This window comes from Plectropomus leopardus, chromosome 17 (assembly GCF_008729295.1).
Source record: "Plectropomus leopardus isolate mb chromosome 17, YSFRI_Pleo_2.0, whole genome shotgun sequence".
NCBI classification, from domain to species: domain Eukaryota; kingdom Metazoa; phylum Chordata; class Actinopteri; order Perciformes; family Serranidae; genus Plectropomus; species Plectropomus leopardus.
In genome coordinates this window covers 4666482-4679019 of record NC_056479.1, presented here as the reverse complement: position 1 = coordinate 4679019, position 12538 = coordinate 4666482, and the positions used below count along the sequence as shown (strand labels likewise).

Below are 12538 nucleotides of genomic sequence, written 5' to 3'. Positions count from 1 at the left end.
CAATAACGACAAAGGCAGACTACCGAGCTGTGTTTGTGCTGCTGACGCTACTGAGTTTATTAATGCTGTTGGCTCTCGTGCATTCGTTTGCCATCGTCTTCTTGTTCGTTTATACTCACGGTTCTGTAGAGGAACGCCTTAATGCACATGCATTTGGTGTTCTTCTGTGGTGTGTGAATTATGAAGTTACACTGCCAGCTACTGGCCTGGCATGCATACTACAGTGTTTTCGATTGTTTTTGTGGATCTGTTTACACAAGGATCATTTTCACAATGTTATCATATGAATGCAGATTTTTCTTAAAAATGCAAAGGAAAAAGTTTTCTGTTTTCAGTAGAGCTGTTCTTGTCTAAATGTGGCTTAGATAACAGAAAAAATATGTATTTTTGGTTTGGATTTTCTCATTTTTCTCGATTTTATCAAAATGAAAACAGGAAACACGAACAGTTGTCTTCATTTTTTGATGCAAATTAAGTTTTGATCCATTTTTTAATTTTATGTTTTGCTTATTGAATATAATTATTAGAGAAATAGATGGTACAAAGATGTAAATAACTTAAAGTTAATGAAAGGTGGCCTATACTGTTCCTGTTTTGAGACTAAAAACTAAGTGTTCTTAAAAAGAATAAAACAGATTTCAGTTTTTGAATTGTAGAAAAACAGGTAGCGTTTTTGAAAGCTTGAAACAGGAAAAATGAAATTCAATTGAAAAAATTCACCACAAGAATTTTGTGAAAAAGGATCAATTATAATGACTTTAGCACAAGTAAAGACAGGACAAAAATTCCGAATTGTTGAAAGGTTGGTGGGGTTTGTAATGTGTCACAGGCCTACAGGAAGTGCGCCAGGCTTTGATTCACTTTTTGTAGTGGTATTATGTCCGTCACATGATGCCATGTAGAACAAAAATACTTTTTCTGATAGTCTTACATAGTAGATGTTCCATTGCCACAGGGAGCACAGGTAGAGTTTTCAGGGAGTGACTACAGGATTTATTTGTGTATGCATGTTTCAGGTGTTTCATACTTTGGAAAAAAAAAGTGTGTTTGTGTCATAAAATGATGATGTGATTCCATGCATCCTTAGCTTCCCCTTCCTGAAGAGATCCACTGGACACCCGGTGACAGCAAACTCCATGACATGTCCGCTGAGGAGGTAGCTAATCAGCTGGTGGTGTTTGACTGGGAGCTCTTCAGCTGTGTGCACGAGGTCGGTGAGATGGTCATTGCACTGTTTGTCAATATATAGATTTCTCTTCTCGTCACCAAACACAACACTGGTGTTTCATATTTATCCTCACATAGACTGAAATCATTTTATTCGTAAAGAAAAAACAGTTTTTTGATTTGTGTGTTACTCCTTTACTCCCTAAGTTAACCTGTGACAATCTAATCTTACAATCTAACTTGGCAGTGCTGCCTAATAACCTCAATTTCCGGTCTCACGTGAAACATTTGTGTAGAAAGTGTTGAGTTTCATGGACTGTAGTTTGCGATGATCAAAATAGCAGCAAAATACAATGAAAATAACTTAATAAAAGCACTGTTTGATTTTCAGTGTTCAAAGCTCTTTGTCCACTTCTTCGTTGATGTCTCCTGCAGGTGGAGTTTGTGTGTTATGTGTTTCACGGGGAGCAGTCCCGCTGGCGCCCCCTAAACTTGGAACTGGTACTGCAGCGCTGCAGCGAGGTGCAGCACTGGGTCGCCACGGAGATCCTGCAGTGCCAGTCGCTGCCAAAGAGGGTCCAGCTGCTCCGCAAGTTCATCAAGATTGCAGCACTGTGAGTCTAGATAGTCGCTTGGTTAAGGGAGGTCAAAAAATAATAATAACAATAAAAATAACAATAATAATAATGATAAATAATAGTATTTTTTTATATAGCACTTTTCAAGCTTAAGCACAGAGTGCCCCTCCACTGCCCCCTTTTGACACAACCAAAACTGAGAACATTAAAAACATTAAAGCACAATAATAAAAAGGTGATGTGTACAAAAACATATGAGGGTGCAAGTTCAAAAATACAATTTTATGAATAAGTAAATAAAATTTGAAAAAGTGAGTTAACTGGGTTTGATGTTTTTATGCCTCCGTGCGGGCAATAGTCCTGGCCAGAGGCGTTATATTTTTCGGTTGTCCATCTGTCTGTCTGTCTTTCAAAAACATGTTTTGGCCACAACTCAGGAATTCATACATTATCAAAATTTCAGAAAAAAAAGTTTAATAGGATGAAATGATCAATGACATTTTATATCCAAAAGGTCAAAGGTCAGCTTCAATGTGACATCATAATGTTCGGCAAAAACACTTTTCTAGCCATTATGATGTCATTATTCAAAGTCTGTTGTTTTAATCCATCAGTGCTGCAGCCTGTGAGACAACAGACAACACTGTGTGTATGTGTGTATGTTTGTGTTTTTCAGCTGTAAGCAGCAGCAAGACCTGTTGTCGTTCCTCGCTGTGGTTCTGGGTTTAGACAACCCGGCTGTGAGCAGACTACGACTCACCTGGGAGGTAAAGCACTCACCTGACTCTGCTCTACTTAACCTGCACACAGCACAACACCTGCTGTGTTTATTCACTGTAGCGTTGTGTGAAGAAATCATGGACTTACAAAGAGAGCAACGGATTCAGATGTTTTGATGTACGTCTTTCTATAAGTAAAAATTAGACATACTCTCTGAAGAGCGGGAAGTAACTTTCACCAACATCTGTTCACTAATTAACAATAAAGTAATCACTTATTTAAGATTGTCTTTCAGAAGTTCATGAAAACAAAAACAGATGAATCTGAGAGAAGTCGCTTTAATTTTGCTGTTTTGGGAACTTTTTGATTCTTTTTGCTTTAACTGTAAGTTTGTGTCTATTTTTTTATATGTGTAATTTGTGTGTGTGTGTGTGTGTGTGTGTGTGTTTTTAGGGTCTCCCAGGAAAGTTCAGGAAGCAGTTTCAGCAGTTTGAGAGCATTGCAGTGAGTAAAAAACATAATTAAGGTCATCATCGTCACTTAGTGTGTGTGAAGTGATGCTGATATGAGAAATTCAAACATCAAATATCACCAAATGCCAGAAACATGTCAGAAATGTACTTTAAAAGAAATATAGAAATATAAATATTAAATGATAGATAGATAGATTTTATTAAAATTAATACAAAATTATTTTACCCAGTGGTGGAATGTCATTTAGTACATTTACACAAAGTACAAATTGTAGGCATGCACTTTAGTACTTCCTTTTTATGCAAGTTTAAACTTGTACTACACTGTGCTGAGGCAAATATTGTATTTTTTTTTAACTTTGTATTTATTCAACATAAAGGCACATACAACATACAATAAACAACATACAACACGGAGTAGATCTTCACAATAAATTTAAATACTTGTCATACTTTTTGCGTTTTCATATCTATCTTCAACACTAATAAGTAAATTCAATGGTAATATTGCTTCCCAGAACATACTTACTAATATAGCTTATACCTCTCACTTTGTCATTTACAGCATAAAGAAAAGAGCACAAGGAATATACAAGTGTGACTAAACAGTACTTGTGATCTTTAATTTTAGTTACTTTTCAGATTGCAGTTTGTCATCCTTGCCCTGTCCAGTGAAAACCATGTATATCCAAATAAGTTGATCTTGAATGTATTTGATAAACTGAAGGACAAAGTATTCCTTTATGTGCTGAGAAAATTCTCTAAATAAAGCTAATAAGCTTGGATCAGTTGGAAAATGCATCATCAAAAATCTGAAAGCAGGGCTTTTTTCTCTCTTCTAAGAAATACATGGTTCTTACAGGACACCCAGGCTCCAATGATGTAGATTGCTGTAGATTAAACAACCCAACAGTGTATGAAGGAGTCAAGTCAGGTTTTGAGTGTAGTATTTTTGCTTTTGGTGTTGTATTTTCACATTGTGGTATTAGTACTTTTACTAAAGTAAAGAATCATCTGATCTTCTACTGATGTGATCTTACAGGACCCCTCAAGGAACCATAAGTCCTATAGAGACCTGATAACCAGCCTGAGACCTCCACTGATTCCCTTCACACCTCTGCTGCTCAAAGGTGAGTCTGTACTTAGACAAGAGCTACGCAGTACATCCACTCTTTACGGTATATCGATATATGCTCAAATAAGATTTAGAATGAAAACTGTATGTTTTTAACCCTTAGGGCCTGCTTTAATATTAAACACGCTTGTATCGCTGTGTGCAAATTTTGCTTTTCAAAATCAAACTTTAAAAAAATCATAAATTTATGCTATTTTCTTCTTTCATTCACTTAATGTTATGTTTTAACCAATATCAGTCCTAATCATAAATATCAAATATCCATTAATTTTCAGAACTGTAACCCTTTAAATGCCCCCCAATACACACACACACACACACAAAATTAATTATTTTCATATAAGAAATGCAAAGTAGATTTTGTTCACAGCCTGGGATATGTCAAATGATTTGCAGCAACATTGACTGTTACAGTGCACCATGTGGAAATAGCATGCATTTTCTTCATATGCTTTGGCATATGAAGAAAATGCATGTTATTTTTAGGTTAAAAAATGCTGTCATCAGGTGGAAAATAGTAAAAATGACAAATTCCAAAGCTGAAGCCAAGAATGACACCTTGAAATACTACATTGCATGTTTTTATGCTTTGATGGCTGTGGGATCAAAAATTACAGTTTGAGTCATTTCAAAATGTATGCCATATGCATGAACACAGCAAAAAAAAGAAAAAAAAAGAAATAAGGTCGAAGAGCTCGTAAAATGCGCCAAACAGTTCCTGGGGGTTAAACCGTTTTTTGCATTTTGTGTGCTTGTAACACTGAACAACGATGACAAACTGAACAATTAGCCCACTTTGTAGAAATTCTGAGATATATACTGTGTGTCACCATTCAGTAAAAAATACTGACATTTGATTTTTGGTGTATATTGCCCAGTCCTAATGGAGACAGTACAAGAAGTCTGGTTAAGGAGGTCCCCCAATGGGTGGTGGTCCTCTGATAGTCATGTTGCCATTGTCCCCTGAGAGTCTCCTAAGCTAGAATTAGAGAATAAAGTACCTCAACAAGCCTTGTGATCAGCTGCTTCATCGGTTCATTACTGGATCATTTATAAATCTGCATTCACTGCTCCTCTGAGACGGTGTCCCCCCAGCTGTGGACCAGATGTGGAGCTGCTGTAGATACATTAGTATGTTAGCTCCTTCTCGCTAATTAGCACTTCTGGCTAATCAGCTCCATGTTACCGTTAACCTGCAAAACACACACACACACACTTCAAAGACTCCTCCTCATTGATGCTTTTCCTCTTCGCTCCAGTTTTTTTCTTTTCATCTTCTCTTCAAGTAAAACTCATACAACACAGCAGGTGTTCTCACACACACACATACACACACACACACACACACACACACACACACACACACACACACACTTGTCTTTCTTCTGCTTTCACACATTGTACTTAAAATGAGATTACTGTACACACTGTACACCTCTTGCCCCTTCTGTGTGTGTGTGTGTGTGTGTGTGTGTGTGTGTGTGTGTGTGTGTGAGAGAGATAGCAGCCTTAAGCTCTCTGTGTCCATGGTAACCAGAAAAAGAGGAGAGAGGAAAGGATGGAAGTGAATCAAATGGTTTAAAAAAGAAAGAAAGAAAGAAAGAAAGAAAGAAAGAAAGAAAGAAAGAAAAAGAAAGAATTAAAGCTTGAAGTGTAGAATGTGCCCTCCTGTGTTGAAAATGTAGAACAGCACCAATATGGATTTTCTGGTGGCTGATTTCAAAAAGGTAACTGATGGTATCCTGTTTGTTGTTCATTTGAAGAGGACAATAAGCGTTAACTTCTTAGATTTAGTTTATTTTTCCAGCAAGAATCATTAATGTGTGTAGAGAGACTTCAACATCTCTATAAAAAATGTAACTTTTATTTTAAAACTATTTAAACAGGAAGAGAGTGTTAGTTAAGTGACAAAACATATAACACAGAGTTACAATATCTCATAATAACTTCCAGACTCCATCAGAGTCTCAACTCTTCACATGAATCAGTCTGACCAAAAAAAAGAGATTCAGTACAATAAAACAGAAATCTTCACGTCACAGAAACTTGAGCAGTTCATGTTTGTAGTCATTACTCAATAAATGACAGAAATAAAGAGTTGAAGGACATCAGAGTCTGACGGAGTAATCTAACAAGCTGCTCTGTTTCCTGTTTCTCAGACTTGACATTTCTTCATGAGAGCTGTAAGACATTTCATGGTGAACTCGTCAACTTCGAGAAGATGGTGAGTTAATTCACTTTCAGTCAAAACGTTCAGTGCTGAGTTTGTAAACAGGGTAAAGTGACTCAACAAACACTTTTTCTCTCTCGTCCTGCAGCATAAAGTGGCAGAGATGGTGAGGATCATCAGACGATACAGGAGCAGCCAGCTAGGTAACACACTGCTGCTGAAACCTTTGATCAACGTTTTTTCCTTGTTAATAATAATACTAATTCTAACTAATAATCATGATATTGTTATTATTATATATTATATTGTATCATTTTGTGTTAGTATAAAATTGTAGTGTATGTTGATGTTTTTGTTTAATCCATGCTGAAATTGAGTACTATTACAATCAATTCTATTATGTAGTAAATACTGTATTAAATATGTAATCTGGATTTGGAAGAGAGCTCATTAAAGTCACATTAAAGTACGACCACGAAATGCGTTTATTGTACAGGACATGCAGGCTGTGGCTACTTGCCGACACACATGCTGGACTTTGTCTCTATCTGGTGGTGATATTGTGTCACTGCAACTCTGTGTGCTGTAATGATGTAAAGATGGATCCCTAAAATCAGTGTTTTCTTTTTTTCTGTTTCTGCCTCTTACTGTACCTGGTAGCCATGGATACAGAGACGTCCCCCTCCCACCTGCAGACAAAGGCCTACGTCCGGCAGCTCCAGGTAATCGACAACCAGAACCTGTTGTTCGACATGTCCTGCAAACTGGAGCCCAAAGACACGTAAAGGGATGGACAGGGGGGTAAAAAAATAGATATGAAAAAGAGACTGAAAATGAAAAGGTTGAGATAGGATGGAGAGAAAAGGAAAAGGAGGAGAAGGAAGACAGGAACAATAAAGCAAAGGAGCAAACGGATGGTGGAAAGTTCAGGCAGAAAGAGATGAAAATAAGTGCAGGAAGGGGTGTTACCCTGGAACTGAAAACCCTAAAACCTCCTCTTCATCTTCATGTACCTGGAACAAAAAATAAGACGTTTTTGATAAGCAAAAAAGAATGAGCTTCTCTCCTGGATTTGAGCTACATCCACCACTTTAATTTTCTTCTACACCTCCATTGTCTCTTCCCTCCTCTCCATCACCACTGCTAGCAGCCCTGACAACCACTAACACAGAGAGACACATGAAGGGACTTCAAACTGGACCAAAACCTCAAAACACAGAGTTGTTTTTTCCAGTTTTTCCCTTAAACCTGTTGTCCATCAGTCTGATCAAAGCGCCCATTAAAAAATGTTCTAATCTGCAGCAGGTTTGGGATGCAGAGCTACTTTGACCCAAAAACAGTAAAGAAGAGAAAGAAGAAATCTCGGACTCTTCCTGTTTTCTCACTTTCTGCACTTTCCTGCCCTTGTTTCTCTCCTCTTGTGGCAGCTGACCAATCGAACTAGAGACAATCTGACAATGTGACTGACACCTGCTGAACTCTCCAACAAACAGCCTGTCGTTTAACGATCATTTCATGGAAAACAAGAACCATGCCATATTGGCTTGAGTATAGGACAAAACAAGATAAAACGTGGGATCACATTCTGCTTTAATGGTCTGCTTTCCGTTTCTCTTTTACGAAAGAAAAAGCTTCAAGGATGAGGGGTCTCTTCTCATTTGACCCGCAGTATATTTGAGAGAGGACGTTTTTTTCTATCCCCGAAAAAGTCGTCTCTCCAAAAAGAGCTTCGGAAAACGCCCGGGTTATATGAATCAGTACCACCTTTTTTGAGTCAATACGGTACTTCGGCAAAGACACTCATAAACATCTACAGATCTACACAGAGAAGGATGCAGTGGGTAACTTTTGATGAAAACAAGACACTGCACATCAAACAACTGGTTCATCCAACGACCTGTTGGGAGGCAATACAGACCTGGACTGGACTTGTTTAAAGATGCACTCAAAATGTGTTCAAGAACAAACAAAAACCAACTCCTCTGAACCACAACAAGGAGACAGAGAAAAAGTTCAAGCTTTAAAAAACAGCATAGGATGAAAAAAACGCCAGCAGACGGGGTCTTTTTCAACCGACAAATAAGGCAAATGTGGATCCATGTCATGCAGCATTGGTTTTGTTCCTCAGGATTTTTTCCTCTGAGGACATAAGGCCAGAGGACACTAAGCTCTGCAGGAACATACAGAAACTAAAGAAATTGAGTCACTCTGAACCTTTGCAGAGACCAGTTTGATCCCTGATCAAATGAAGATGCTACAACTTTTCAAATGTTACAATCTGAGTTTACACGAAAGACTTCTGCACTTAGAAATCTTTTATCTTTATTTCAAGACTGAATATATTTTTCCATTAAAACTCTCTGCATCGAATAAAGGACACTACGGACCACATTGTTGATCTGTAACTGAGCTCAAGTACAGTGGATTGTGTCCATGGTTTACATCAGTGGTAAGGGCTGTTGGGCTGACCTCTGATTTGTGGTTCCTATGAGCTGTCATTTTCCAAACAGAGCATTCAGGGACTGCTTTTGTGTTTCTGACCGCAGATTCCTCTGTTATTTCACCCAAACAGTGACGATGTGTTCACTGACATCTGTGACGGACTTCCAAACACTTTGGCATATGGGTCACGCTGCATTCATGGACTTAGATCACATGATATGACTTTAATGGCGGACGGTCAGGATGTTTCCTTACTGGTTCCTAACGTGATCTCAGTGTCGGTCTGAAGACGTTTGTCAACTCTTCATTCTTTCTACTTTTTTTTTTAGGAATTTGACGGTGAACGTCATCATTAAATGCCTCTCACAGTGTTTTATGATCCAACAGGACAGTTGGAGAATTCACATCACACTCACTTCAAAGGACCATACCCGTTTTTTTGTATGTTTTAACCGATGTGCTTCAAAATCACATGCGTGCCCCAACTACCAAACCAAAACTTTTCCAATATGGTTCAGACAGCCATAGATTTCATTACATTTCATCCATTGCTACAAAAATCAATGTGCCAGCAGGACTGATATTATGCTATCAGCAGTGGTATAATGGCGAGAATACACAGGTATACGGGTTATCCCCACCCTTTTTTTTCGGCCGTTTACAATATACCCATCCATCAGTCAAATAGCCATAGCAGTATATAGGAGAGTATATCGACTTCCTCTTTGATAAACTACTCATCTACCTAGTACACCTCATTAACTACCACTGGCCATGAGAACTATATCGTTATCACCATATACAGTAACTCAGTCAATAAGTAACGTAAAAATTGGCAACAGGAATCGCATGTACCTTCTCATGTGCTCAGACCAGGGATGTATACAGAGAACTGGATACAGCATTGAATGCAGGGCCTAGTTCATTCCTATGAAAGTTGCTCAGTGGAGCATGAAACCAAAATGGTTCAACTTTAGCATAAAAAAATACCCAGATTATCGGCACTACTGCTGCACCAAGCAACCCACAGACTAGTGGCTGCTGAGTGCAGCGAGTGGCTATCTTAAACTAAGTTAGGCACTCTGCTTACTTGAATGGGGATAAAAGATTTAATCATGATAGTAAAACAAGTTTTTTTTTTTTACGTGTCTTGAGGCTCAAAAAATTGTATCCACTCTTTTTAAGTAGATGAAAAAAAGGCTTTTTTGGCTGCAGGGCATCAGGTAACGTTGTAATTACACTTTTTGGCCACTACGAAAATTGTCTTCAAAGCCTGGCGCACTTCCTGTGGGCCTGACTCACTTTCTGTGGGCCTGGCTCAGATAAAAGCACTAATCCACTTGCCATCCAGGCTAAATCATGCAAAAAACACAGGTATGGTCAGAAAATGATCATGTGCTGATTTAAATAATAAAAACACAGCAACCAATGGGCTGTGTCTGTGCAGCAACACCACACCAGAGAGACGAATACAAACTTTGTATTTTTGAAAGAGTCAACAACAAATCATTTTTTCTCAGCATTTGGGATCTACCTGCTGTCACATCTGAATGACCAATTGGCTTCAAGGAAGGACCTGAACAACCCCCACAGAGCTGCCCCGCCATTGGTCTGTTCAGTGGATTTGGGGGGGGGGGGTCGACATCCAAGGCAATAACAGAGCGACAGGAGGTGAAGATGGACGGTCAATTTATCGCAGCAACGAAGCACTTTTGCCAAACCTCAGGGCTCAGAGACACAGAGAGGTTTTGTTTACTCTTTATTCTAGATTTTCAGTAGAGTTCAGTTCAGTTGAGTCCAGTTGTGTTGCGATCAATTGGTTCTGTGTTTGTACAGCTGATCACACTTCTGTCATATTTACTATAATAACAGAAATCTACAGAGTTGTTGTTTTTGATCACCACCAGGTCTGAGTCCAGCCTGAACACTGAAACTTTATTTTGGTTTTGATTGATTGAATTTCTTGAGTTTTGTTTTGCTATGCACTAAAGAGTTTCACTCCAAGATGTCATAGATATTGTACATTTTTATATTTAAAAACAAAAGATTGTATAATTTCTAACCTGTTGCTAATCCTGCAGTTGATTCACAGTAAAAGCCTTCCAGCTGCTCAGGAACAAACCCTTACATTTAGAGAATTGACATAAAATTAAGAGACAAAAGCTTTTATGGCAGAGAAGGCAAAGCAGTTCTTCATAGGATACTGTAATTTTGAAGGAAAAATCATGTTGAGATGAAGTTAAAATTTGATGACAGAAAGTCATTTTGAGTTTAATGTTGAAATATAATGACATGTTTATTATAATACTTGCTGGAAGTCTTTTACTTGTGTCTTTTACATTGATGCATTATTCAAAAGAGTACATGAGCCCCCCTCAGTTATATCCTACTTGTTAAGGAAAGTCATTTTCAGTAAAACATCCAGTTGATCTCTTTCTGGTTGGGATGAAACTCTTCAGTGCGTCTGGACGGTTCACATGTTTGTATCAATGATCTGAAAAGATATAAGTGGTTTGAAACTGTTCTCTGTGCTCAGCTCTGGTGGCCGGTGAGACTTTGTCATTCTCCATCTGTACCATAACATCCTGTTTACAAAAGCTTAGTGAGGCCGTCCCGTCCAGAGACAAGTCCACCTCCTGTCCATGTTAGATCACCACTAGGTAAAATCTCCAGTCCAGTTTTTAGACCAAACAACTTAAATGTAGTCTCTTTTATTTTGTATATTTTTCTTTGCAACCTGCAGCAGGGTAAGATGTCAACCAAGGGTTTTATCTGGTGTTCATTTGTGCTTTTTAGGTATTCAAGTAATTTAATAATTTTACCATAACAGATTTAACCTTTTGTAAGAGTTTCTGCCTTGTTTTAACACTAGAGAACCTCTGATTAGGGTTAAACTCAGGACAGTTACTTAACAAAAGTCTCAAATGTTCCTCATGGCTAATTTACAGCATTTCAAATTTTGAACGTGATATGTGAAGTGAGGCGGCTTGATTCTGGACAGGAGAAAACCTTCAAATCTCCAATTTAACAAGGCCCTCTATGTCTAATATCGAGTCTTAAAGTTGTTTTTTCCCCCCAAGCTGTTTTTTCCCTCAAAACAGAAAATAATTTACATAATTCCTAAGAACACAAGTGTTCAAGTTTGACCTACTTAGTAATCAAGTTTGAGTTTGAATGCCCAAAGAACAAGAGTTTGAGTTTTAACTACTGAGAACAAGGGTACACACGTTTAAATTCCCAAGAATATTAGTTAAAACTCCCAAGAAAATAAGTTCAAAATCCCAAGAAAACAACTTCAAAATCCCACGAACACGAGTTCAAACTTCCAAGAACACCAGTTAAATCTCCCAAAAACACTAGTTAAAACAACACTAGTTAAATTATTGAGACCACTACTTAAAAATCCCCAAAACACAAGTAAGAACCCCGAAGAAAACAACTTAAAACTTACAAAAACACAAGTATGATCTGCCCAAAACACGGGGTTGAACTTTCAAAAACATTAAAATTCCCAAGAAACCCATCATCAATGATGATGATACTTCTTCAAGAGCAGATGTTCAGATTACCAAGAACCCTAGTTGGGAGTTCAATTTCCCAAGAACACAAATTAAAACTCCCAGGAACAAAGATCAAACTCCCAAGAACACTAGTTAAAACTTAAGTCAGAACTCTCTAGAACACTTGTTAAATTTCGCGGTCCACTACTTAAATATCCCCAAAACACAACTTAAAATCCCAAAGAAAACAAGTTGAAACTTCCAAAAACACAAATAGCAGAAAAGACTAGGTAAAACTCCCAAGAACACAAGTTTGACTTCCAATATAAGTTAAAACTCCTTGTAGCACAAGT

At 37.9% G+C, this 12538-nt stretch overlaps 1 protein-coding gene across 1 annotated transcript in view; it reads left to right on the top strand.

Annotated features, from left to right (window-relative positions):
* rapgefl1 (Rap guanine nucleotide exchange factor (GEF)-like 1) overlaps positions 1–11521 on the top strand; it is a 41870-nt gene extending 30349 nt beyond the window's left edge. Inside the window, exons 9-16 of the mRNA XM_042504516.1 lie at positions 1088–1210; positions 1603–1781; positions 2422–2512; positions 2919–2969; positions 3981–4068; positions 6233–6297; positions 6392–6446; positions 6904–11521. Of these exons, the coding sequence (XP_042360450.1) occupies positions 1088–1210; positions 1603–1781; positions 2422–2512; positions 2919–2969; positions 3981–4068; positions 6233–6297; positions 6392–6446; positions 6904–7028 (777 nt within the window). The 3' untranslated portion in view covers positions 7029–11521. The remainder of the gene's footprint in view (positions 1–1087; positions 1211–1602; positions 1782–2421; positions 2513–2918; positions 2970–3980; positions 4069–6232; positions 6298–6391; positions 6447–6903) is intronic.
* The last annotated feature ends 1017 nt before the right edge of the window (positions 11522–12538 follow it).